Raw genomic sequence first — 27,720 nt, forward strand, 5'->3', positions numbered from 1 at the left:
GCAGTACCACAACGATAACTGGCCTCCCTACAAAACTCTGCATTGTGAATGGTCGCAAAGAAAGGAGATTATTGTTTTTAAAAGGTTCTTTAAATGTCCGTTCTGTGAAAAATGTGTTCTGGTTAGGTGTCCCTAGCTTGGGAGGGTAAATCGTCTCCCTAGTACAATATGGTTTTCTGGATTCACCAGAAGGGTGGGATCCAGTGGTGGCTGCGTAATTGTGTTCAAATGTGTATGGTCCTTGTCCTTTCCCTAGAGTAATGGTACCTGTGCCACATGGGGTCAGGTCAGGTTGCTAAAAATGTCTGTTCTGTGGAAATGTTTTAGATTAATAGAAATCCCCGTTCTGTGGAAAGTTTTTAAAGGTTACTTAAATGTCCGCTCTGTGGAAAAATGTGTGTGTATACACTGTGAGTTAGGTGTCCCTAGCTTGGGAGGGTAAATAATCTCCTTAGTACAATATGGTTTTCTGGATTCACCAGAAGGGTGGGATCCAGTAGTAGTTGCGTAATTGTGTTCAAGTGTGTATGGTCCTTGTCCCTTCCTTAGAGTAATGGTACCTGTGCCACAAGGGTCAGGTTGAGGAATCAGGGGCGGTGGAAAACTGTCTTACCAGTCTAGGGGACGGTGTGTGGATGAATGTTGAGGTGTGCTGAGTAATGGAGTGTAAGTTCTCTGGGATGGGGAGCTTGCTGAATCAACGATAATAGTGTCCTTCCCTACCCCGCTGAATGTGTTGGATGCATCATGTGTTCCGTACACCGCTGAATGTGTTTGATGCGCCAGGTGTCCCCCCCCTTTTCCCCGCTAAATGTGTTTGACGCATCATGTGTTCCGTACCCCGCTGAATGTGTTTTAGGCGTCAGGTGTCGCCCTGGCTGAATTTATGTTAAGTTGTATCCCGGACAAGGAAGACCTGCTGGCGCTGCAGCGGCTTGCCTTGGGGAGAGCTGAACACTGAGACCTGCTGGCGCTGCCACGGCTCATCTTGTTGAATTTGGGTTAGGTTGTATCCCGGACAAGGAAGACCTGCTGGCGCTGCCGCGGCTTGCCTTGGGGAGAGCTGAACCTTGAGACCTGCTGGCGCTGCCGCGGCTCATCTTGTTGAATTTATGTTAAGTTGTATCCTGGACAAGGAAGACCTGCTGGCGCTGCCGCGGCTTGCCTTGGGGAGAGCTGAACACTGAGACCTGCTGGCGCTGCCGCAGCTCATCTTGTTGAATTTATGTTAAGTTGTATCCCGGACAAGGAAGACCTGCTGGCGCTGCCGCGGCTTGCCTTGGGGAGAGCTGAACACTGAGACCTGCTGGCGCTGCCGCGGCTCATTTTTGTTGAATTTATGTTAAGTTGTATCCCGGACAAGGAAGACCTGCTGGCTCGGCCGCGGCTTGCCTTGGGGAGAGCTGAACGCTTAGTTCCCAGGTGGAAGACCAGTGGAGGGAGGAAGTTCCAAGACTGGCAGGAAAGTGTGTTCTGAGGGTGTTTCTCCTGGGAGAACGCGGAACCTCAGAAGTAGAGGTAGGGTGGGGCATTCTTGCCCGTGACCTCTGGCAAGCCTGAGGGTGCGGACCCTAGGTGGAAGGAACAGTGGTAGTCATGGCTACACTGAGAACGGGAGTGGAGAATGGCTATTGTGGGCTAGGGGTACCGCCCCCCACTTCGGATTAGCAGGGACCAGTGGTATCTGGATGGCTTAGGGCCTGGTCCTAGTCATGGACAACTAAGGAGTACCAGGTGGGTAGCCTGGTTGGGCCTATGTCTTCATTTTTTTTAATTTAATTTTTTTTAATTTTTATTATTTTTAGTCTGTGTATGTCTATCGGTCCATGGGGCGTAGAACTGGAGGGTGTCCGGCAGTGCGGGCCGCGTCCATTTTTTATCGCCCTGCAGCAGGGAAGTCCATCACAGTAGTGATTGGTCTGCCCTGCGTTTGGGCTGGGAGGGGCATGTGTTGGACTTGGCCCGTCTGGCAGGTCCACCCCTGAAGTTTTGTGCTTGTTATATGTGACCTGGGAATGGTGATTCCCCTTCTGAGTGTGTGTGTGGTGAGAGAGACCTGCCTCCCATAGGGATGCATGGGGAATGTATGTGGCTCTGGTAGTCCCTGATGCGTGGGGCGTGCCGGGTCGAGTTTGGTATGTGTGCGCTCGTGAGGTTGAATGCTACAAGATGATGTATGCGGCATGTGTGTGACTAGAAGGGAAGTGCCACTTCTAGACCTTGGTGCGTTTGTGCAGTAGGTGTGCTGGCGTATGATTGGCTGAAGCCGGCTGGGCCTTCCCCCACCAGGCTGGACCCACCCCCCTGGGGTGCGTCCAGTGTCCCTAGCCTGGCCAGTAACAAGAAATTCCTTATAACCAGTTCTAGCTGGTTCTCTCCCTGCCTGCCCCTTTGGAGACAAAGGGCGCTCATGTATAAAAGGAGGGTGGGCCCTCTTCTCTCTCTCTTCTTCCTGCTTGGGACCCTGCCAGGGTCGTGCTGCTGCTTGGGCTCAGGGAAGGGCGTGCCTCCCTGGGCCCTGCTCTGCTCCTGAACTACGGACTTCCTGGACTTCCTATGGACTCTGCTTTCTATGCCACTAGCCCTTGGGAGCGCTTTCCTGCTGTCCTAGTGCCTTGGGCGCTTCATCTATGCTTCGAGCGCTCGGGAGCGCTCTCCTGCTGGCATAGCGCCTTGGGGCGCTTCATTGAGGTTTCTAGCGCTGGGAGCGCTATCTTTCACCAGCCGGTGCCACCCGGCAATTGGCCGTTCGTGTGAGGGGGCCCGAGCCCCCAGCGAGTGCCTACCTCGCTTGCCCCCGCCCTCGCTACATGATCGAGGGAGCCCGGCCCCCGTCACTTCCCCGTGATCACCGCCGCAGCCCAGAGTTAGCCGGGGAGGCGCTGCTCCCGCCTTCCTACCCAGGGCCGCGCTACCATTGGCGGCCCTGAAGAGAGCACTGCTGTCCGCTGATTGGTCCTGGCCGCCGGGACTCCCGGGACATCATCACGGGGCCGCGCAGGGATTGGCCCGGCCCTGAGGGCGTCCCCGCCTGGCCGGCAGCGAGGCTTCCCCCGAAGAGAGAGGGAGATCCCCGAGCGAAGGCGAGCCCGGGGAGAAAAGGAAAGGCCGCCCGCACGCCTGGAGGGTTCCATGGAGCAGGAGCTCCCCTCCAACGGCCGCCACCCGACCCGGTGAGTGCAGCTACGAGGAGGGGGCGTCGGGGCACATTGTCGGTGCCCGCCCCTCCCCTCCAACGACCGTCTGATGTACCTTTGGGCCTGTGGGGCCCCCAGTGATGCCAGGTCCCCCGAGGGGGACCCCGCTTGCCCATATCTGGTCCCGAGCCCCGAGAGGCTCCATCTTTGGCCGCTGTTCAGACGAGCCTGCCAGGCTCCGCCCACTATTTTGTCCTAAGAGCCCCGAGATGGCTCCCACGTGGCCCCTGGCTTCTCGAGCCCAGAGGGGCTCTCCCATTTGGCGCATTTCCTCCTGAGCCCAGGAGGCTCCACCCCGGGTCCCAGTAACCCGAGCCCCGAGGGGCTCCCCCATTGTCCCTTGCCCTCTCGAGCCTGCGAGGCTCCTACGTGATGTCCCCATCATCCACGGTTGCCCAGCACTTCGTGGGCAGCCGCCACGTTTAGGTTGAGTGTAGGCTACCAGCAGCCTGCCCTGGACATCAAGACTGTGGGGTGCCCTTGCCCCAGAAAGGCCAGCTGGCCTGGGGAATGCTCTTGACCAATATCAATGTGATGCGGAGAATTATCATGTGCTGTCCTGCTGATGGGGGCCTCTGTCGTGTTATGTACCTTGTCCCTTCTCCCCTGAATACCCGATGTCCCATGTATGTGATTCCTGGTCAGAGTGGGTTCTACTGCTAGTGCTAGGAAGTTCCCAGTTGATATGTCTACACCCGGCAGGGGCCCCTTGGCCCTGTACCCTTTTTCCCTTGTAACTCCTGCAGTGCCCCTGGCACATTGTAAAGTGTATGTTCCTATGTGTCCTTCCTAATACAAAGATTCTTTGCATATATATATTTGGTGTGGAGTTCCTTTTGTGGGAGGCCCGGGACGTTGTTGTTGGTGGGTGCATGCGCAAATGCTTCACACATGTCCTCCGAGATAGGCCTGACTGCTCGCGCCGCGTTTCCTAGATGGGTGAGCAGGGGGTTGTTTTTACATAGGGGTGGCGGTCTCTGACTGGCTGTGACGCAAGCCCTGGCCGGCCGGGGGTCCCATTTCCTACAAGCATCTTTAGGTAAAGTGGTAAAGCCAGGATTAGATGTTATGTCTCCCCTCGGCCCCTCCTAGGATGATTGGTCTGTGTGTAAAGGCGCTTTCCTGTTCTGGATTCATGTAAGTTGCAGAGCCCATTTCAGGTGTCTCCCTTGTATCTAAGTAGCCTCTAAAGTTGTGTGCTGTTCCATAACATTAGTGACAATCTGCATTCTCCCCTCTCACTGCATGCCCCGTTGCTGCTTTTTAGAGACACTCCTCGTATTGAAATTCTTTGTAAAGCAGATGACCCTTGAAGGGAAGATTATAATCTCTCTGACACCCCTTGGTACGTAATATCCCACTCCTGGCCCAAAAACAAAAAAACTGACTCTGCATGATTTACTATATGGTAAATACTTCCTTAAAATATTGCTCATTTTGCCCATGTTTCAGTCCATATGAAGCTAGTCTTTGCCCTCCCACCCTCTTGTCCACACAGTACACTAGATCCCGCCAGCTATTACATGCTCACCTGCATCAGATTTTTCTAGTGCCTGGCCTCTGTTATTGCATTGATTGCATCAGATTCTCATAGTGTTTGGCCTCTGTTATTGCATTGTTTACATCGGATTTTCCTTGTGCCTGGCCTGTGTTATCGCATTATTTGCGTCAATCCATGTGCCTGGTCCGTGTTATTGCGTTGTTTGCATCAGATTCTCCTAGCGCCAGGCCTGTGTTATTGCATTGTTTGTGCCAGATTCTCCTATTGCCTCGCCTGTGTTATTGCATTGTTTGCATCAGATTCTCCTAGTGCCTCGCCTGTGTGATCGCATTATTTGCGTCAATCCATGTGCCTGGTCCGTGTTATTGCGTTGTTTGTGTCAGATTCTCTTAGTTCTTGGCCCTTGTTATTGCATTGTTTGCATCATATTCTCATAGTGCCTGTTCTGTGTTAATGCATTGTTTGCGTCAGATTCTCCTAGTGCCTGGCCTGTGTTATTGCATTGTTTCTTTCAGATTCTCATAGTTCTTGGCCTGTGTTATTGCAGTGTTTGCATCAATCCTAGTGCCTGGCCTGTGAGATTCTCCTAGTGCCTGGCCAGTGTTATTGCATTGTTTGCATCAGATTCACCTAGTGCCTGGCCGGTGTTATTGCAGTGTTTGCGTCAGATTCACCTAGTGCCTGGCCAGTGTTATTGCATTTTTTGCGACAGATTCACCTAGTGCCTGGCCAGTGTTATTGCATTGTTTGTGCTGTATTCTCCTAACGCCTGGACTGTGTTATTGCATTGTTCGCGTCATGTTTTTCTAGTACATGGTCTGTGATATTGCATTATATGCGCTGCTTTTGGTGTGTTATTATTCTAATAGTTGCAGCTTTTCTAACAAACATGACACCTTTTATCCCAATCAAGTGCATTTGACTGCAAGGACACTGTACTCTTCCTGCAGTAGCAATCTACTTCCTATTTATGTAGCAAGAGACAGCACAACATGCCTGCCAGAGATGTCGTAGGGCCAGAAACAGTACATAGGTCAGTAGTGAGTAAGATTTTAAATAAAGAAGCTGCTGTGATAGACAACAAAACATCCATGTCGAAACATCAGCAGTAGGACAATGGTTCATGAAATGATAATGATAGAGTTATTTACATGTCTGTGCAGTGTGTGTCACTTAATGTTATTTTCTTCCACTCTCATGAGATGGTTTTACAAGGCAACTCTGAGCTCACTGAGTGTGGAGCTTCCACGAATCTCAGAGACGGGCCGTTCCAAAGACGGTAACAGAGAAGGTTGAAAGATCTGAGTCTTGATCCTGGCAGATGGACGGGTGATCCCTGAGAGCGTGTAGTTGGTCTGTGTTTCCACGGCTGTCCAGGGGGTGTAGGAAAATGTCAGAAATTTGTGGAGGGCCCTCTTTTGGGTGTGAACCACACAGCTTCATGCAATACGGACTAGACAGGGGTCTTTCAACCTCAGGGGCGCGAACCCCAGGGGGGCCGTAGAGCGATGCAAAGGGGGTCGCGCCTTCTCAGTGTCACTTCTGCCCTGGGCTTCAGCCCCCCTCCTCCCCCATCCTGTGTCTCGGCCCGGGCTGCTGCAGTGCAGCTCGCGCTCCTGAGGCCTCGGCTGGGCAGTGTCTGGTGTCTTACCTCCGGCCCGAGTTTTTCACAGGTCTTTAAAGACCATTAGCAAATATTACATGCCTTTGTTAACTGATTACCAAAGCTTAGTTTTTTTATGGTTCCAGTACCCCCTGGGCCCCCACTCTGCCTAGTCCTTACATTTGTCTTTTTACACTTACTGCTGTAGTGTAAGAATGCATTTAATGAAAAGAAATATAAAGTTGGGTTGCCAAAAGAAACATGCCTGCTATGTGTTGTTTAAAGATCCTGCAGAGACCTGCTCTTGACACTAAATTGAGTTATAAATAAAAAAGTATGTATTAATTAGTTATGTGACTTTTCTGTCTTTATTCTCTTTAACTTTTAGTCATGGATCATTGAGGCATCCCTAGAACACAATTAAAAGTGCTTTCTATTTATATTTGCTGTTCTAAGTATTCACAGATAAGTGCAAAAAATACAGCTGTAGGTGTCTGCTTATTTCTGGGCCATCAAAATAATGAGCTGGTAACCCTAATCATTAGACTGGAAGTTTGTTGCAGGATCAGCACATTATTTATTTCTTCCTCGAACCCTGATTAATGCCATTATAGCAATAGTTTAACTTATATCTGAAACCCTATGCTTCAAGTTTCTGGGAATGCACCCTGCTTTCAGACTACTCACTTCTCATTCTCGCCTTCACTTTCACGTTCACCCTGCACTCCCAGCGATCACAATGCACTCACACTGATCACCATGCACTCATAGCGATCACCATGCACTCATAGCGATCACAATGCACTCACACTAATCACAATGCACTCACACTGAACACCATGCACTCACACTGATCACCATGTACTCACACTGATCACAATGCACTCACACTATTCACCCCCTCACCCTGCACTCACACTGATCACCATGCACTCACACTGATCACCATGTACTCACACTGATCACAATGCACTCACACTATTCACCCGCTCACCCTGCACTCACACTGATCACCATGCACTCACACTGATCACCATGCACTCACACTGATCACCATGCACTCACACTGATCACCATGTACTCACACCAATCACCTTGCACTTACACCAATCACCATGCACTCACACCATTCACCCGCTCACCCTGCACTCACAGTGATCACAATGCACTCACACTGATCACAGTGCATTCACACTGATCGCCATGCACTCACAACATTCATCCACTCACCCTGCACTCACAGTGATCACAATGCACTCACACTGATCACAGTGCATTCACACTGATCGCCATGCACTGACAACATTCACCCACTCACCCTGTACCCACAGTGATCACAATGCACTCACACTGATCACAATGCACTCACATCATTCACCTGCTCACCCTGCACTCACTCCAATCACCATGCACTCATACCATTCACCCGCTCACCCTGCACTCACACTGATCACAGTGCACTCACACTGATCACTATGCACTCACAACATTCACCCACTCACCCTGCACCTACAGTGATCACAATGCACTCACACTGATCACAATGCGCTCACATCATTCACCCGCTCACCCTGCACTCACACTGATCACCATGCACTCACACCATTCACCCGCTCACCCTACACTTACCGTAATCACAATTCACTCACACTGATCACCATGCACTCATACCATTCACCCGCTCACCCTGCACTCACAGTGATCATAATCCACTCACACTCAATCAATCAATCAATCAATCAATCAATCATTGCATTTATATAGCGCACTACTTACCCAGAGGGTCTCAAGGCGCTGGGGGGGGGATCTGCTACTGCTCGAACAACCAGGTCTTGAGTTGCTTCCTGAAGGCGAGGTGGTCCTGGGTCAGGCGGAGGTGGGTCGGGAGGGAGTTCCAAGTCTTGGCGGCCAGGTAGGAGAAGGACCGTCCTCCTGTGGTGGCTCTTCGGATGCGGGGGATGGCGGCGAGGGCGTGGCTGGTCGATCGAAGCTGGCGTTTGGGAGCGCAGAAGTTGAGGCGGCTGTTGAGGTATCCTGGGCCTTGGCTGTGTAGGGCTTTGTGTGCGTGGGTGAGGAGACGGAAGGTGATTCTCTTGTTGACCGGGAGCCAATGCAGATCCCTCAGGTGTCCGGAGATGTGGCTGCGACGGGGGATGTCCAGGATGCGTCGTGCTGAGGCGTTCTGGATCCGCTGGAGTCTCTTCTGGAGTTTGGCGGTGGTTCCGGCGTAGAGGGTGTTGCCGTAGTCCAGACGGCTGGTGACGAGGGCCTGGGTGACTGTCTTCCTGGTCTCGGTGGGGATCCACCGGAAGATCTTGCGTAGCATGCGCAGGATGTTGAAGCACGACGAGGAGACCGTGTTGACTTGTCTGGTCATGGAGAGGGAGGAGTCCAGGATGAAGCCCAGGTTGCGTGCGTGGTCTGTTGGTTTGGGTGCGCTGCCTAGAGCGGGGGGCCACCAGGAGTCATCCCAAGCGGCGGGTGAGGATCCCAGGATGAGGACTTCCGTCTTATCTGAGTTCAGTTTCAGGCGGCTGTTCTTCATCCATTCGGCTACCTCTTTCATCCCTTCGTGAAGGTTGGCTCTGGCGGTGGCGGGGTCGTTGGTAAGGGAGAGGATCAGCTGGGTGTCGTCGGCGTAGGAGATGATATTGAGGTGGTGCTGGCGTGCGATGTCTGCGAGGGGGCTCATGTAGATGTTGAAGAGGGTTGGACTGAGCGAGGAGCCTTGAGGGACGCCGCAGATGACTTCGGTGGCTTCAGATCTGAACGGAGGGAGGCGGACCCTCTGTGTCCTTCCGGCGAGGAAGGAGATGATCCACTCCAGTGCCTTCTCCTGGACTCCGACGTTGCTGAGGCGTTGTACTAGGGTACGATGGCAGACAATGTCGAAGGCCGCGGAGAGGTCGAGGAGGATGAGGGCCGCTGTTTCTCCGTTGTCGAGCAGCGCTCGGATGTCATCGGTGACTGCGATCAGGGCGGTCTCGGTGCTGTGGTTGGCCCGGAAGCCAGACTGCGAGGGGTCGAGGGATCCGTTCGTCTCGAGAAAGGCAGCCAGCTGCTTGTTGACGGTCTTCTCGATGACTTTAGCAGGAAACGGGAGCAGCGAGATGGGGCGGTAGTTTTTGAGGTCGGTGGGGTCAGCTGATGGCTTCTTGAGTAGAGCGCTGAGTTCGGCGTGCTTCCAGCTCTCCGGGAAGGTAGCAGTGTCGAAGGAGGTGTTGATGATGTCCCGCAGGTGGGGTGCGATGACAGCGGCGGCCTTGTTGAAGACCTGGTGAGGGCAGGGGTCGGTCGGAGATCCGGAGTGGATGGAGTTCATCGTGGGGACGGTGTCTTCGGTGCTGATCGGAGTCCAGGCGCGGAGGATGGTGGTGGGGGGCAGTGGTTCGGTCGTGGTGTTCGTCGGTTGAGTGCTGAAGCTGTTGTGTATGTCCGCGATCTTGTTGTGGAAGTAGGAGGCGAGGGAGTTGCAGAGGTCTTGCGAAGGGGTGATGTCGTTGTTTCCGGCGTTGGGGTTGGAGAGCTCTTTGACGATGTTGAAGAGTTCTTTGCTGTTGTGTGCGTTGTTGTCCAGTCGTTCCTTGAATGCAGTTTTCTTGGTGGCGCGGATGAGCTGGTGGTGTTTTCGGGTGGCGAGCTTGAGGGCAGTCATGTTGTCCGGTGTTGGGTCTCTGCGCCAGGTTCTCTCGAGGGCTCGGCAGTTCTTCTTGGAGCTCTTGAGTTCGTCGGTGAACCATGGGGCTTTCTTGCTGCCGGGTCTGCTGGGCGGGGTCCTCAGGGGGGCGAGCTCGTCTGCGCAGTCGCTGATCCAGTTTGTGAGGTTGGTGGCCGCCTGGCTAGGGTTCGTTGTGCTGGTGGGAGGGTTCACGCTCAGGGAGGACGCGAGCTGGTCGGCTGTGATCTTGTTCCAGTTCCTGCGTGCAGCCTGTTGCTGGTGGTGGTGGATCGTGGTCCTTGCAAAGCTGAAGTGGACGCAGCTGTGGTCCGTCCAGTGGAGTCCGGTGGCGTGGCTGAAGGCGATGTCCTTGCTGGATGAGAAGACGGGGTCGAGTGTGTGTCCGGCGTAGTGGGTGGGGGTGGTCACCAGTTGCTTGAGTCCCAGGTTGGCGAGGTTGTCCAGCAGGGTGGTGGTGTTGCGGTCGTTGTTGTTCTCCAGGTGGAAGTTGAGGTCCCCTAGGAGGATGTAGTCAGCGGAGCAGAGGGCGTGTGGGCTGATGAAGTCGGCGATGTCTTCGCTGAATTGTGTGCGTTGTCCAGGGGGTCTGTAGATGAGGGTGCCTCTGAGGGTGGTCATGGGGTTGATGTGGACTTGGAAGTGCAGGTGCTCGGCGGTTGCGAGGGTGTCATCGGTGTTGGTCGTGATGCGGATGGTGTTCCTGTGGACGATGGCGATGCCTCCTCCGGTGTGGTTGATGCGGTCCCTTCAGATGATCTTGTAGCCGTCTGGGATGGCGATGGCGATGTCAGGTGCTGAGGAGGCGTTCATCCAGGTTTCCGTGAAGAAGGCGACGTCTGGGGCTGTGGTGTCGAGCAGGTTCCAGACCTCGATGGCGTGCCTGTGAATGGAGCGGGTGTTGAGCAGGATGCATTTCAGGTGGCTGCTGCTGTTGCTCGTCTTGGTTGGTTTAGTTGTAGAGCAGGTCCGGATGCAGGGGAACTTGCAGGAGTTGCAGCAGAAGGGTCCGTGGGTGCGTCTCGGGGTGGCTCGGTAGCAGCCCGGGACTCGGCCGGCGTTGAGTGCGTTGAGGGTGGCGGCGTCGTACGTTCGGCGGGTGGGCTGGGGTCTGCGGGGGCCAGGGGTCCTGGCACTGGGCGCGGTCCAGGCGCGGACGGGCGCAGACGGGCTTACCTTTGGCGCGCCTTCAGCGCTCAGTCGGCGCTCCCGCTGCGCGCGTCCGCTGCGCGGTCGCTCTGGGGGCATCATAAGAGGGAGCTGGGAGGGAGGGTCTGCGGGGGGGGCGGGAGCAGGAGCCAATCGGCTGGCGGGGGGGCGGGGCCTCGGGCTGGGGCGGTGGGAAAATCTGGCGCGGTCCTCGGGTGTCTGGAGTGGCGGGAGGCAGGGGGCTCGGCGGCCCTCGGCGGCTGGGGTGGCGGGAGGCTCAGGAGCGTGTGGGTGACCAGGCCGGGAGGCGCAGTGGTCACTCCCTGGCTCTGGTCGGGCTCCCCTTAAGAGGGAGCTGGGAGGGAGGGTCTGCGGGGGGGGGCGGGAGCAGGAGCCAATCGGCTGGCGGGGGGGGCGGGGCCTCGGGCTGGGGCGGCGGAAAAATCTGGCGCGGTCCTCGGGTGTCTGGGGTGGCGGGAGGCAGGGGGCTCGCGGCCCTCGGTGGCTGGGGTGGCGGGAGGCTCAGGAGCGTGTGGGTGACCAGGCCGGGACACTGATCACCATGCACTCACAACATTCACCCACTCACCCTGCAGTCACAGTGATCACTCTGCACTAAATATTTGCTTGCATTGTTCACTCTGTACCTCACCCTGCTGTCACACGGGCACACTTCTCACCCTGCACTCATGTGACACTCCACGCACCTGTCCCCCCCTTACTTCTCACTCAAACAAGGCCATCACTAACCATGCACTAATTCGTCCCAAATTCATATGGTCACCTCACTCACCCTGCAGTCACTCCTTTTACCCTACTTTCACACTGTTGCATTGCTCACCGTGCAGTCACATGGGCACTCTTGTCACCCACACAGTGCAGAAGGTTAAAGTGCCTGGTACAAAGAAGATGTACCATGCACATCACAGAACTGAGTGTGAGTAAACTATGAGTAGCGCTATAAAGAAATGAAATGTTTGTCAGACAGGTGCTATAGAGAGATGAGGTATATTGTTGGTGAGTGGTAGTGAGGGAATTCATGGAGAAGGTGGAAAGACTGTTGCACCGTGTGCGACCAGTGCTTGGACAAGCCCTGGCTGGGAATGTTAACCCCCCTCCCCCCTCTGAAGTTCGGGTCTAGTGGATCCCCTGCTTCTGCCTATTATTTACATTTGTAGTGCGCTACTGTTACCAAAAGGTGTCCTGGGGCTAATAACCATCTGCCTGCAATGTGAGAGAGGGATCCAGGGTTGGGAGAGGAGAGAAGAGAGGGATGGAAGGAAGGGGGTGAGAGGAAAGGGACATGGGTAAACTCCTTAACTCTGCACAAGACCGCCACGTTTGAATGCACCCTTGCTGCTCCCGGCCATGGCCAGGTGAGCTTCTAATGTGGCAGCGCGTATTCCTGCGGATTGGGAGGCCCTTCACAGAGGTTGACTACACATCTTTCTGATGTTAATTGCTGTATTTTGGTTATAAACTGGTACTATGTTTAAAAACATTCTAAATAATAAAGCAATGCTACCCCAAAATACGCAGCATCACAGAACATTATTTACATTTTCTACTCACACAATTTAGTCAAGCCTGTCGCATAATTTGGTCCTCACCTTCCTCATAACCCAGAGGTTGAGAAATGTTTGTCAGGAGGGGGTCCTTACGTTTGAAAATGTTGACAGGGGGGTCTCGGCATCCAAAAGTTTGAAGACCTCTGGACTAGAGGGTTTGTGCATGCGCAGGATGAGTCACATGCTGATAGCAAAATGGAGGACCTTGTCCAAAGGGGATTGATGTTACCAAGGTTTAACATCTTCAGTTATGACAGATAGAGAAAGCCCATGTACCTCGAGGTGCTTGAGAAGCTTTCTGCGCTCTGCTGGTGCAGGCAGGATGTTTATTCTCTAGTTGAGATTTGCCAGGGGATGTTCAGATGCAGTGTTTGAATTAAACCTTGGAGCAGCACTTGGAGCGTTGACTCTAGGAGTCTTGTAGTATGTGCTGGATGCGGTAGGACTGTCTCAATGCTCTACGGAGCTCAGAAAATCCAGACTCTCCTTCATCTCAGAGCGCGAGCTCTGTGGCTTGACCAGTTGAACTGCAATAAAGAAGATGACCTAGACAAGTTCTACCTCTCCCGACCTTTGAACTGATCATTGAGCAAAGAAGCCCTTGTCTGGAAGGAAGATCTGCACAAGGCACAGCCGACAAATGTCCTACCTGGAAGGAAGATCTGCACAAGGCGCAGTTGACAGAAGTCCTGCCTGGAAGGAAGATCTGCACAAGGCGCAGCCGACAGAAGTCCTGACTGGAAGGAAGATCTGCACAGGGCACAGCTGACAGATGTTTCACCTGGAAGGAAGATCTGCACAGGGCGCAGCTTCAGAAGTCCTGACTGGAAGGAAGATCTGCACAAGGCGCAGCTGACAGAAGTCCTGACTGGAAGGAAGATCTGCACAGGGCGCAGCTGCAGAAGTCCTGACTGGAAGGAAGATCTGCACAGGGCGCAGCTGCAGAAGTCCTGACTGGAAGGAAGATCTGCACAAGGCGCAGCTGACAGAAGTCCTGCCTGGAGGAAGATCTGCACAAGGCACAGCTGACAGAAGTTCCACCTGGAAGGAAGATCTGCACAAGGCGCAGCCGATAGAAGTCCTGCCTGGAGGAAGATCTGCACAAGGTGCAGATGACAGAAGTCCTGACTGGAAGGAAGATCTGCACAGGGCGCAGCTGACAGAAGTCCTGCCTGGAAGGAAGATCTACACAAGGCACAGCTGACAGAAGCCCTGCCTGGAAGGAAGATCTGCACAAGGTGCAGCTGACAGAAGTCCTGCCTGGAGGAAGATCTGCACAAGGCACAGCTGACAGAAGTTCCACCTGGAAGGAAGATCTGCACAAGGCGCAGCCGACAGAAGTCCTGCCTGGAAGGAAGATCTGCACAAGGTGCAGATGACAGAAGTCCTGACTGGAAGGAAGATCTGCACAGGGCGCAGCTGACAGAAGTCCTGCCTGGAAGGAAGATCTACACAAGGCACAGCTGACAGAAGCCCTGCCTGGAAGGAAGATCTGCACAAGGCGCAGCTGACAGATGTTTCACCTGGAAGGAAGATCTGCACAGGGCGCAGCTTCAGAAGTCCTGACTGGAAGGAAGATCTGCACAAGGCGCAGCTGACAGAAGTCCTGACTGGAAGGAAGATCTGCACAGGGCGCAGCTGCAGAAGTCCTGACTGGAAGGAAGATCTGCACAGGGCGCAGCTGCAGAAGTCCTGACTGGAAGGAAGATCTGCACAAGGCGCAGCTGACAGAAGTCCTGCCTGGAGGAAGATCTGCACAAGGCACAGCTGACAGAAGTTCCACCTGGAAGGAAGATCTGCACAAGGCGCAGCCGATAGAAGTCCTGCCTGGAGGAAGATCTGCACAAGGTGCAGATGACAGAAGTCCTGACTGGAAGGAAGATCTGCACAGGGCGCAGCTGACAGAAGTCCTGCCTGGAAGGAAGATCTACACAAGGCACAGCTGACAGAAGCCCTGCCTGGAAGGAAGATCTGCACAAGGTGCAGCTGACAGAAGTCCTGCCTGGAGGAAGATCTGCACAAGGCACAGCTGACAGAAGTTCCACCTGGAAGGAAGATCTGCACAAGGCGCAGCCGACAGAAGTCCTGCCTGGAAGGAAGATCTGCACAAGGTGCAGATGACAGAAGTCCTGACTGGAAGGAAGATCTGCACAGGGCGCAGCTGACAGAAGTCCTGCCTGGAAGGAAGATCTACACAAGGCACAGCTGACAGAAGCCCTGCCTGGAAGGAAGATATGCACAAGGCGCAGCTGACAGAAGTTCCACCTGGAAGGAAGATCTGCACAAGACGCAGCCGACAGAAGTCCTGCCTGGAAGGAAGATCTGCACAAGGTGCAGATGACAGAAGTCCTGACTGGAAGGAAGATCTGCACAGGGCGCAGCTGACAGAAGTCCTGCCTGGAAGGAAGATCTGCACAGGGCGCAGCTGACAGAAGTCCTGCCTGGAAGGAAGATCTGCACAAGGCACAGCTGACAGAAGCCATGTCTGGAAGGAAGATCTGCACAAGGCTCAGCTGGCAGAAGTCCTGACTGGAAGGAAGATCTGCACAAGGCGCAGCTGACAGAAGTCCTGCCTGGAAGGAAGATCTGTACAAGGCGCAGCTGACAGAAGCCCTGCCTGGAAGAAAGATCTGCACAAGGCTCAGCTGGCAGAAGTCCTGACTGGAAGGAAGATCTGCACAAGACGCAGCTGACGGATGTCCTGCCCGTACGTAAGATCTGTACAGGGTGCAGCTGGCAGTAGTTCTGCCTGGCGGTGAACTCAAAGCAGTGAGAGACCGACAAACAACAAGATCTTTCAAGCCCAGCTAGCCACACTGGACGCAATGTACACCAAAAGCCTGATTTAGATTTCAGCGGATGGTTTATTCCATCACAAATGTGACAGGTATCCTGCCCGCCCCATTAAAAATGCATTGCATCCTATAGCAATTATAATAAGGCAGACAGGATATCTGTCACGTTTTGAAAATGCCTTGGTGTAGTTTGCAGATTTTTACTCTGTGGAACTCCACGAAGTGCCAGGGAAACCCCGCCGCACTCTGCAGACTTCCACAAGTGGCAGAGGTTGTAGTTGCACTGCTCTCACTGATTTTTAGTGCCAGGAATTTAACCCCCACTGTAAAATCAGCACGAACAGCACTACGCGTCATGCCAGAGGGCGCTGCTGCTTTCTGCCGCTCTAATTGATATTCTAATCGAATGGCAGCTTCATCAACGAGAATGGCAGATTTTAACACTCGAGTTGTCGTGACCTGCTGTGACCTCCCCCAATGAGAAATCTCACCAGGAGGAGGTCTAGCGCGTTATATTTTCTCACAAGCACTCGTCACCTTACTGTTGGTGAACCGCTTGAGAAAAGAACTTTGTTCTACATAGAGTTTTTTGGACCAGTGGGCAACCTTCGCGAGCTCCGCCGGCAGAGCGGAATTCTTCACCCACCCCTAGCTTTTTGGCAATAATCTGTTGGACAAACTCCGAACTAGGCCCTTTGTCTGCAATAATTGTAGAAGAAGTGAGATCCATGGCCTTGTGAGTATGAAGCAATTATCTGACTTCTGAAGAACCCCACAGAGTGAGTGGCAGCCACAGGGCAGTAGGGGGGCGAAGGACAGGAAATTAGGTCAACTTGAATATGAGAAATATGGAAAGGTAGAAATGCTGCATCACCTGTGGATAACTGACACCTCCTCCCGCTCTTCCAAATGCCCATCCGGTCACAAATGGCATCCTGGCCCCCAAAAGGACACCGTCATGCCAGATGCCATGTAATGTTGGAAAAGGGGGGAAAAGAGTAATATGCACACATCGGCTGCAGGGATATGTCAGGTAAATTATTGGTTGTGATGGATTCTCTATAAGTAGTAAATGACTGAGAAAGTTGAATATTAAATTATATGAATCAACATTTGTTTGCCTTATCTGCGCTTATAATGTAAAGGATGGGGCTTACATTGAACCCCTCACTCTGTTTTACACAAAAGCCCCAGAAGGAGCTGCATCTTACAGAACTTTATCTACTTTAGGAAGAACTAAAGACTTGCTTTTTAAAGTTGTCTTTCAGGGCCAGAACCAGGCTCTGTAAGCTGCACTAGTTTCAGGGAGATGGACAGATGTTATGGTGATAGGAAACCCCCCTCAACTCACAATAATGTTCCAATCTTCCAGGTTAGAAGAAACCAGAAATGCTTGAACCAAGAGAGCTGTTGAAAGTGTCAAAGGTGACTTAAAAACAGTGAGGTAAAGACAGGAGTTGGTATTTGAGATGATCTTAAGTAAATTGGAAAGAATGAGAAGAAGTGTGTGAATGGAGTTACTTTTGTTGTATACTTCATGAAGAGTTACTGGAAATTTTACAGCCCAGCCTGATTCAGCTATTTTTCTAAACTCTATTGTTGTTTAAATGAAAGCTTTACCATATGCGTCTATCTTAAGCTATACCTCTAGCACTTGGGTGCTCCGTGAGTGCCCTTACTTAGCTAAGTTACTCTGTAAACACTGGTAAATCACCTCCTTTTCAGGCATTAATAAGATGTCACCTGATCAACAGAACTTTTAGTTAAATATCTGTGTATGATGAAATATTCCTTGCTAAGTTTCAAAAGCGATAAAGAAGAAGGGGGAGATTTACTAAGATTTTGCACTGTTTGCGTCACAAAAGTGGCACAAAATGGCAAAAATCTTGTTTCCTAATTTACTTTCCAGGGCTAAACTTGTTTAGCACTGGAAATAACAATAAAGTAATGTGACACTGTGCATAGCATTGTTTCGCATTACTTGGTGCCATGGGTGCCTGCCAAGGGTGGTGCATGGGCGTTGTCGTGCAACCACAAAACTAGGTGCAAGGAAGGAGAAATGCTTTCATTTCTCCTTCCTTTTCTGACTTTGCATGCGTGCTGCACTCTGCAACACACATTCAAAGTGGTAAAAGCTTTCCCTCGTGTCTGGCATAGTATTTTGTACAGGAAGGGTGTCCTTTCTGTACAAAACTTGTGCTGGACTCACACAAACACACGCCCTAGCGCTCTGGTGCTAAGGTGTGTGCATGGCGTGGGGGCATGGCTTAGCGAGCCACAATGGCGGCTGCTGCTTTCTGAGGCTTCTGCCACGGGCGGCCCAACTGTCCATTCATCGCTATCCTTTTGGGGTCAGAACACATCCACTAGACCCTGGACCGGCGGCGGCACCAGGAGCGCCAGAGAGACCCGAGTCCCTCGACCCAGAGGAGCGACGAAGCAGCACAGCTCCAGCTTCGCGGGCCCATGGCCAAGATGGCGGCGACCCGCTACTAACAGGGACGGGGAAGGACTGCCGCGACCTGCCTGAACGTGCGCGGCCCGGCGGCCGTGAAGAGCCGGATCCTGCGTCGCGGTGTCCTCCCCTGCCCTCAAGAATCGCGCTGAACAGGGGCGGAGTGCCGGTAACGTCCCCGCACCAGTCTGAGGCAATCGGCGGGAACTAGTAATCACCGCCCGGCAACGAACTACGACTACGACATACATCGTACTTCCAGGAGCGGACAGTGGATAAATTCACAGCCCCACCGGGGGTGCGGAGTTCGGTTGGGAACGGCTGGAATTGGTGCCTACCTGAATCCAAAATGGCGCCCACGCCGAGACTCCGTCGGAGCGCGGAGACCTCCTGACCCGGCACACAGACTTCTGGGGGTGAGTGCGGCGCCCAGCAGTCGCTCCTGCATGCCCCTCCCCCCCCCCCGCCACGGGATACTACCAACGGCCTGAGTGACCTGCAGGCACACCAACAGCCACAACAGTCCTTGCCTGACCCTAGGATGGCGGCCGGGATCGACTGACCTGGGCAGTGATCCGGCCCCATTCCTGGCACCTCCACAGCTGGCGGCGCCCCCCGGGAGCTCACTGGACTTTTCTTTGGGCAGGCACCAGACTGCTATCAAGGGGTGATACCCCTCTGCCCTCTTTACTAGCGCAGGTGCACGGAGAAGATACACGCAAGACCCACTGAGTACGGTGGCCCCCAGCAAACGAGCACGACTGGCGTCACAGCGGGGCAGCCCCCGCTGGGGCGCGGGCGATCTCAGGGCGCACTACGCCCCCTACCACAAGAAGGCGGCGAGCCACACGGCTACCACGCAGGGAAGCAGCACCCCAACGCCACTCCCGCGCCAGAAGAAAACGAACGAGGACGCTGCACCCCAGATCATCGCCATGGGAAAGAAAAAGGCCACACAACAGACGGCGGTCCCTGAAACCGCGCCAGAAAAGCAACCTCGCACTAGCACCTTCACCAAGGCGCCCCCGCCACATCAGGACCCCACCATATCGGACAAGTTAGACAAAGTCCTGGCGGCCATTGAACTCTCCAGAGCATCCATGGAGGAACGCCTGGGCACTCTTACCACAGACATCAACCTACTCCGCGACGACCAATGAAAGCTGGCGGATAAGGTCCGAGAGGGGGAGAAGACCCTGGCAGACATTCAACCCATTTTGAAGACCCAGCAGTCGACACTCCGTTCGGCCATGGACCGCCTTGCCGCGGTAGAGAACCGGGTGGACGATTTGGAAGGACGCTCTCGGCGCTGCAACATACGCGTAATAGGATTGCTGGAGGGGGTCGAGGGAACACACCCCATCGAATATGTGGAGGTCTGGGTTAAATCTTTCACCGACAAAGGACCGCACCGCCTTCTTCTCACTGGAACGGGCCCACCGGGTCCTAACCGGAATCGGATACCCGGCAGCGCCCCTCGCCCCCTGCTAGCGAAGTTCCTTCATTTCCAGGACCAGGACGCAGTGCTGCGGGCGGCAAGACGTGCGGGCCCTCTGCAGGTCGAAAACCAACATGTCATGATCTTCCTGGACTACGCCAAGGTGGTACAAAAACTCAGGGTGTCATTCCTGGAGGTGAAACGGTGCCTGCGGGAGAATGAAGTACAATACTCTGTGCTCTTTCCGGCCCGCCTGAAAGTGATCCATGAGGGCTCCACACACTTCTTTTCCACGGCCGAGGAGGCGTGCGACTGGGCTGATCTCCACTGCACACGCGGACCGCCTGCAACCCAGCCACAGAAACGCGACCACAGGACACCCCGCAATAGGAAGGGTGCCACACAGCAAACGCAACAGCAGGGACGACAGAATTGGAGGGATCCTACCAAGTGCCGAGAAGTTGAATCCCCGGACCTGGAGCAGCTCCTGCAGGAGTGCCATAGAGCCCTTCAGGCTGTCACGGACCTTGAGGCTCCCCAACCAGGGGAAGACATCGAGGGGATCCCGCACCTTTTCTCATCAAGTAGTGAAGACAACAGTAATTCACCCCACCCCGCATCGGACTCCATCACCATGGTCCCGGTCACACCCTTGATCGCTGACTCTGCTCAATAGAGATGTCGCTGGCCACAACCCGACAATATGCCCAGCTCGAGGACCAAGGCGAGTGGGCACTCCCCCCCTGGAGAACACCCACAACCCTGGTGAGGACATGATGTACACTGTATACCCTAATTGGACGACCGCTTCTCCTGCAAACGCCCGAAAAGGAATTTGCCTCGCAGGCCCAGCCTGCCACCCCCAAGACTCAACTGTTCGCTCCCCGGTTCTAGGAGAGCTGGTTTGGACGCATCGAGCTTGCCGATGCGCCCCACGTATTGGGACAGTTTTCCCATGCAGTTGTTGGTTTCGTTTACCCTGTTCTCACCTTCCCTCCACCCCAATGAAGGCATGCACATATGGGCAGATGACACACATGGTGAAAAGCAAGCGAGGGCCATCCCCACGCACAGCACCAACACGCTCACAGACAGGCCCATATCTCCCGTATGCGAGCAGCCACTTCTAGGCGCGAGCCACTCTTTTCTTACCATCCCATGCTGCACGCAGACATTAATATAATCACCCTGAACGCGCGCGGCTTACATACGCCGCGAAAGAGATATGCGGCCTTTGCATATATTAAGCACCAACAAGCTCAAATCGCGTTCCTACAGGAAACACATCTTACAGCAGTAGAGTCAGACAAATTAAGATCCCGCTGGCGCGAGCTCATATGCGCCACATCGTACTCGGCATATGCGCGTGGTGCACTCATCTGGATTCGATCAGGCACCCCCTTTCGGGAGACACGTAGGGTGGTGGATAAGGAGGGAAGGTATGCTCTGTTGGAGGGTCTATTGGATGGGTGGCCAATCCTCTTAGGTAGCATCTACGCACCCAACACAGAGCAGGATAGATACTGGGACTCCCTCTCGGGCGTACTGGCCCAATTTGCCACGCTCCCATGGATACTAGGCGGCGACTACAACTGTGAGCTTGACATTACACTCGACAGGTCCTATCCTCCTCCCCTACATTCCCCAGCCCACACACGAACCAGAAGATTCCGTAGCTGGGTCACACACTGGTCACTAGTAGATGCTTGGAGAGCACACCACCCCCATAGTCAGTTGTACTAATTCCACTCCATCCCGCATAATCTGCGGACAAGACTCAACAGATTTTTATGCACCCAGTCAATACTACCCATGATCCAACACACTGACTACTTAGGCCGCGTAATCTCAGACCACGACGCACACAACCTGAGCATCCGCTGGAGACCACCCCACCCTCCGGTACCCACGTGGTGCCTCCCGAAGGACTGTCTCACAGACCAGGTCTTCAGACATGAACATGCGCAGACGATCCAAGAGTATTTCACTTCCAACACCGGGACCGCCACCACCAGACTCGTGGAATGGGACGCATTCAAAGTAGTGGCACGGGCGCTAGCATTCAACAGATAACGGGGGCCCGCCGCACGCTTGAACGCACACTCGTCGACACAGAACGTACGCTAGCAACACTCACCAAGAAGGAGGATGCACAAGCGGCTACAGCGGCCCAGGTGGCTGAGGCCAAAACGAAATACACCACCGCTCTGGCGGATATGCGCAAGTTCAACTTCCGAGAATATGCCGCCCGCTTCCACAAAGAGTGGGACAAAACGGGCACACTACTGGCGTGGTTGGCAGGGCAAGACTCGGATGCAACACCTATTACCGAAATTCTGTCCCCCGCGGGCACTCTAGTACGCTCTCAACAAGACATACTAGATGCGTTCCAGCACTATTATGCCGCCGTGTACAGCACTCAGACACACTATCAGCATGATGTGGCCTCACAATTCCTAGACTCATTGCCACTTCCCCATATCGAGAAAGCAACCAGGGACACCCTGGATGTGAAAATCACAGCGACCGACGTCTCCAGCGCGATACGTTCCCTAGCTCGGAACAAGGCCCCAGGCCTTGATGTGCTACCTCTCGAGTACTACAGTACCTTCTCCACATTGCTGACCCCCCGGTTCACAGCCATGATCACGGACGCTCTCGAGCGGGAGGAGCTCCCGAGCTCTCTCCGAGAGTCTGTGATTATATCCTTTCTCAAAACGCACAGAGACCCGCTATCCTCCTACCACCCGTTCACACTCCTTTCAGCGGACTGCAAAATCCTGGTGAAAATTCTGGCCACCCGATTTGAACTAATACTTCGTCCCCTAATACACCCAGACCAAAACGGTTTTGTCCCCGGCAGGAGCACATCCCAGAACATCAGACCAGTCTTTCATATTCAGGACCAAGTGGGCGACGCCTTTCCACGCGCGGCCTGTATTATCTTAGATCTCGAAAAAGCCTTCGATACTGTGACCTGGCCATACCTCTTTTCTGTGCTCCGCCGGACGGGAATAGGTCCCACCCTTACACAATACACTCGACTGCTCTACACTAATCTGACGTCTCGGGTCAGACTTGGCAAATACATCTCGGCCCCAGTACGAGTCAAAAGAGGTACAAGACAGGGCTGCCCCCTATCGCCACTGACCTTTGCCTTAGCCGTAGAGCCATTGCCGATTCGCCTGCGCCAGGAGGGCACGGCATGGGACATTCCCATAGCTGATACGATTCACTGTGTCTCCATGTATGCGGACGATCTTTTATTATACGTCCGGGACATCACCAGGGACATAACCCCCATATGGATGATCCTTTCCGAGTTTGCAGAGGCATCTGGCCTCCGAGTGAACTGGGAGAAATCGGTGGTGTATCCCCTGCATCATTCCCTAAACCCTCGAGAAGTCCAGATCAGTATGCAGCACCTCTCCTGGGCCGAGGGCGCCTCACGGTATCTGGGAGTCCGCCTCTATCGGTCGCCTACTGATATGTACGAGGGCAACCACCGCAGAGTCCTCGCCAGCATCCGAGCCTTGGTAGGCTTTTGGAAACACCTCCCATTGGCCCCTATCGGTCGTGTAGCACTTGCAAAGATGGTCATCGTCCCCGACTATTGTACTACTTCACCAACCTCCCGGTTGTCCCACCTAGAAGCTTCTTCCGGGAGTTGGACACGCAACTCCGCACACTGGTGTGGGGAGACGGCCGGCATAGAATAGCCCTCACCAAGCTTCAACTACCCACCACACGGGGAGGCCTGGGTGCCCCTGCCTTCGAGTCATACTTCCTAGCAGCGCACCTCCAGTGGCTGTCATACTGGACGGCTGGCAGACACGCTGGGGAAACTCACACATCACACGGCCCTATCCCCACACCAGAACTCTGCTGCTCCCCGGTACCAAGCCCCGCCGGACATATCCTCTGCAGGTATCGGTTGCCCGCCGATGTATGTTACGTATACACCCGTTTGGCGCCAGGGACTCCTTGCTATTCCCCCCAAATACCACTAGTGGGTTGGCCGCGTGGGGACTCATACTTCATGAGCGCCATGATGCACGTATGGACAGAATCAGGGATCCCGGAAGCGGAGACGCTATTTGCAGAGGGCCAACTTCGTCCGTACGACCAACTTAAAGAGGACCACGACCTCCCGCCCGGACAGTTTCTGACGCACCACCAACTCATTGACTGCTTCCGCCCACATGGTGACCTAACAGCAGGCGAACCTGCAACACACCCCGTAATCCACTCCATCCTTTACATGGGCTGCGGAAGGCACCTTGTCACTTGGCTCCATAAGTCAATCAGGGAACTCACATACAAACCTTTACTCACTCTGCGGGCCACTTGGGAGGACGAGTTCGGACGGCAATTGCACGACAGGGAGTGGGATAGGGTGCTCGAATTCCCAAAGAAAGTCTCGAGAAACGCAAGGTTAAAAAATATCCAATTCCATATTTTACACCGGGCCTATCAGTCCCCTGCACGCCTACAGCGGTTCTTCCCCGACACACAGTTCCTATGCCCCCAATGTCATTCTCCGGATGCACACTTCCTACACATGTTCTGGAGTTGCCCGACTCTTCAATCCTATTGGCCGGCCATTCTTGACTCACTTTGCACCCTCACAGGCCTCGCAGACCTTCGCTCCTGGGAGGCAGTTGCGTTGGGAATCTTCCGCCGGCCGAAGACACACAAGGTACAGGTCAGATATGCAGCCCTATCCTTGCTCTTAGCGAAAAGGAACATAGCCATGCAATGGCGGGCGGCTGCCGGCCCCTCATTTGAGACATGGGTGGGAGCGGTAAAAAAATGGGCTATGGCAGAGGAAGAAACACTGCGGGAGGAGGAGGCAAGGGGCCAGCGGAAGAACCCTATATCCTTAGAGTGGGCCACACTGTCCCATCAATTCCTGCAAGCCCACAGACGCGACGCCCCGACCGTCTCACAACACATCGCGGCGTCCCCATCAGCACCAACGCCTCTCTAACACGCGCATGGCCTAATCTCCCATCCCTTCCTCGCATCCTGCCTCCCCAGCTGGCCGCCCTACGTTCTCCCCCCCCTTTTCATTGTCCCCCTTGCTGCCTTCGTCACAGATATGCCTAGTACAATCCGTTTAACTCTGCCCCCCTGCCTCAGCCTTCGCCCCTTTGATTCCTTCCCCCCTCCCCTAGTTGCTTCTCCCCTCATTAGGGTATTCTCTCCCATCTCCCTGTAGTCACATGACCTATGGTCTCAAACTACCTCTTCTCTCAACTGGTACCTAGTCCCCCCCCCTCCTTCCCCTCGAGTACCGCCCGCCGGTCTCACGCTGCATCAGTTATGTGTGACCCCATGCCCTCAGTCTGTATATACGCAAACTAATGTATACATTTTATTGGCAGGGCTGCACTGTTGTACCACCTCCAACAGCGATTGATGTATTGTGAAGTTTTTTATTGCTACAAAAGTGAATAAAAATAATTTGAAGAAAAAAAAAAGGTGTGTGCATGGCACAGGGCTGCTGTAATCAGTGCTGGGCGCAAGGGAAAGGGAAGGAGAGAGCCATATCTTTGAAAATATGGTGCTCTCCTACTCCCTCCCTGTCGTACAATGCAGCGTAGCCTCGCGGGGGGAGGGCTGTGCTGCATTGCGTGGATATTTGGTAAATCTCCCCCGAAATGTCTTTTACAAGCAGTTAACATTGTGAATTATAATTCTAATATGTTTCAATTTAGTAATTTTCAATATCTTTACATCCAACAGAAAACAAGCCTTGGCTGTATGAAATGACCATCAATAATGAAGCGAATGCTGTAAATCTTCAATAATAGCAGAAATAATGAGCTACAGTATTCAGCAAAACATCAGCGCAGTCGGCGACAGAGGAACCTGCACACAAACTGACAGATCCCGGATGAAGCATCAAGGGCAGTTCAGTGATTGTAAGAGTCTGAGCTGTGCACCTCCACGCCACAAGATGAAGAAATGATCTTAGGAAAATTAAGGCAACAACAATAACAAACCGCCTCCTGTATAAACAAGTGTCCAATACCAACTTTGATCATGGGATCTGTATGGTGTGATTACACCAGAGCTCTGTTTTCTAATATGATGACAAGCCATCATTCCGTGCTCTAGGTGAATTTTAAACTCTTTCTGGACAAACAACAGTAACCAGAGAAGAGCACAACAGAGCGGAGCCAGACAACTGACGGGTAAAGGAAAGAGGAGTTCTTGTATCTTCAATACCATAGACTGTCCTAATTTGCGCGGGCCAGAAGGAAGATACATTTTTACCCTCACGCGTGCATAGCCCTAATCCAATCTGAAGGCACAATCACCTACAAAGACTTCTTCCACATATTAGGAGTGTGGCAAATATTTGGTGGCTATTGCATTTATTGTTAAAACAGAAATCAAATGTGCAAAATACTGCACGCATATAAAGTGTGTGAGAAAACAGAAGTGCTTTATCAGCCATGTTGGCCCATCAGGAAATACAGTCATGGGATGTAGACAAATATATACCCGACCCACAGACAGTAACCAAGAAAGAAGAATCATGCACATGCACCAAGAGCTTTAGTATGTCATCACTACTCAGGCTTCATCAGCACACGTACACAGGAGAGAAACAATTCAATTGCAGTGAATGTGTAAAGAGCTTTAGTCGATTATCAGTGCTACAACGACATCAGCGAACACACACAGGGGAAAAGCCATTCAAGTGCACTGAATGTGCAAAGTGCTTTAGTCAGTTATCACACCTTCAAAGACATCAGCGAACACACACAGGAGAAAAGCCATTCAAGTGTAGTGAATGTGCAAAGTGCTTTAGTCAGTTATCATACCTTCAAAGTCATCAGCGAACACATACAGGGGAAAAACAATTCAAGTGCAGTGAATGTGCAAAGTGCTTTAGTCATTCATCAAGCCTTCAAAGACATCAACGAACACACACAGGGGAAAAACCATTTAAATGCAGTGAATGTGTGAAGAGCTTTAGTCAATTATCATACCTACAAAATCATCAGCGAACACACACAGGGGAAAAACCCTATCATTGTAGTGAATGTGACAGTAGTTTTCGCGTCTCGTCTACATTAAAGTATCATCAGCGAACTCACACAGGAGAAAAACCATTCAAGTGCTGTGAATGTACAAAGTGCTTTAGTCGGGTATCATACCTACAAAATCATCAGCGAACACACACAGGGGAAAAACCCTATCATTGTAGTGAATGTGACAGTAGTTTTCGCGTCTCGTCTACATTAAGGTATCATCAGCGAACTCACACAGGAGAAAAACCATTCAAGTGCTGTGAATGTACAAAGTGCTTTAGTCGGGTATCAGACCTACAAAGTCATCAGCGAACACACACGGGGGAAAAACCCTATTATTGTAGTGAATGTGACAGTAGTTTTCGCGACTCTTCAGCATTAAGGAAACATCAGCGAACTCACACAGGAGAAAAACCATTCAAGTGCAATAAATGTGAGAAGAGCTTTAGTCGATTATCAAAGCTACAAAGTCATCAGCGAACACACACAGGAGAAAATACATTCAAGTGCACTGAATGTGCAAAGTGCTTTAGTGAGTTATCAAGCCTTCAAAGACATCAGCGAACACACACAGGAGAAAAGCCATTCAAGTGCAGTGAATGTGTGAAGCGCTTTAGTCAATTATCAAACCTACAAAGTCATCAGCGAACACACACGGGGGAAAAACCCTATTATTGTAGTGAATGTGACAGTAGTTTTCGCGACTCTTCAGCATTAAGGAAACATCAGCGAACTCACAGGAGAAAAACCATTCAAGTGCAATGAATGTGGGAAGAGCTTTAGTCGATTATCAAAGCTACAAAGTCATCAGCGAACACACACAGGAGAAAAACATTCAAGTTCACTGAATGTGCAAAGTGCTTTAGTGAGTTATCAAGCCTTCAAAGACATCAGCGAACACACACAGGAGAAAAGCCGTTCAAGTGCAGTGAATGTGGGAAGAGCTTTAGTCGATTATCATCCCTACAAATTCATCAGCGAACACACACGGGGGAAAAACCCTATCATTGTGATGAGTGTGACAGTAGTTTCAGCATTAAGGTATCATCAGCGAACTCACACAGGAGAAAAAAAGCATTTAAATGCAGTGAATGTGTGAAGAGCTTTAGTCGATTAGAAAACCTACAAAGACATCAGCGAACACACAGTTATTGTGCGAGGAATGAATTACGGAAAAATTACATTTCAAATTATGTGGGACATTGAAATACCAGATGATAGAAGGCCCAACTATCAACACCGCTAAATACTACCGGCCTCCCTCCCGCCCTCCCTAAATACTTAAATAATGA

General features: G+C 52.7%; 1 protein-coding gene across 1 annotated transcript in view; it reads left to right on the forward strand.

Annotated features, from left to right (window-relative positions):
- LOC147737820 (uncharacterized) overlaps window positions 1–27,232 on the forward strand; it is a 42,439-nt gene extending 15,207 nt beyond the window's left edge. Inside the window, exon 3 of the mRNA XM_086945723.1 lies at window positions 25,131–27,232. Within this exon, the coding sequence (XP_086801849.1) occupies window positions 25,847–27,193 (1,347 nt within the window). The 5' untranslated portion in view covers window positions 25,131–25,846 and the 3' untranslated portion in view covers window positions 27,194–27,232. The remainder of the gene's footprint in view (window positions 1–25,130) is intronic.
- The last annotated feature ends 488 nt before the right edge of the window (window positions 27,233–27,720 follow it).

The sequence above is a fragment of the Lissotriton vulgaris genome, chromosome 1_1 (assembly GCF_964263255.1).
Source record: "Lissotriton vulgaris chromosome 1_1, aLisVul1.2, whole genome shotgun sequence".
NCBI lineage: Eukaryota > Metazoa > Chordata > Amphibia > Caudata > Salamandridae > Lissotriton > Lissotriton vulgaris.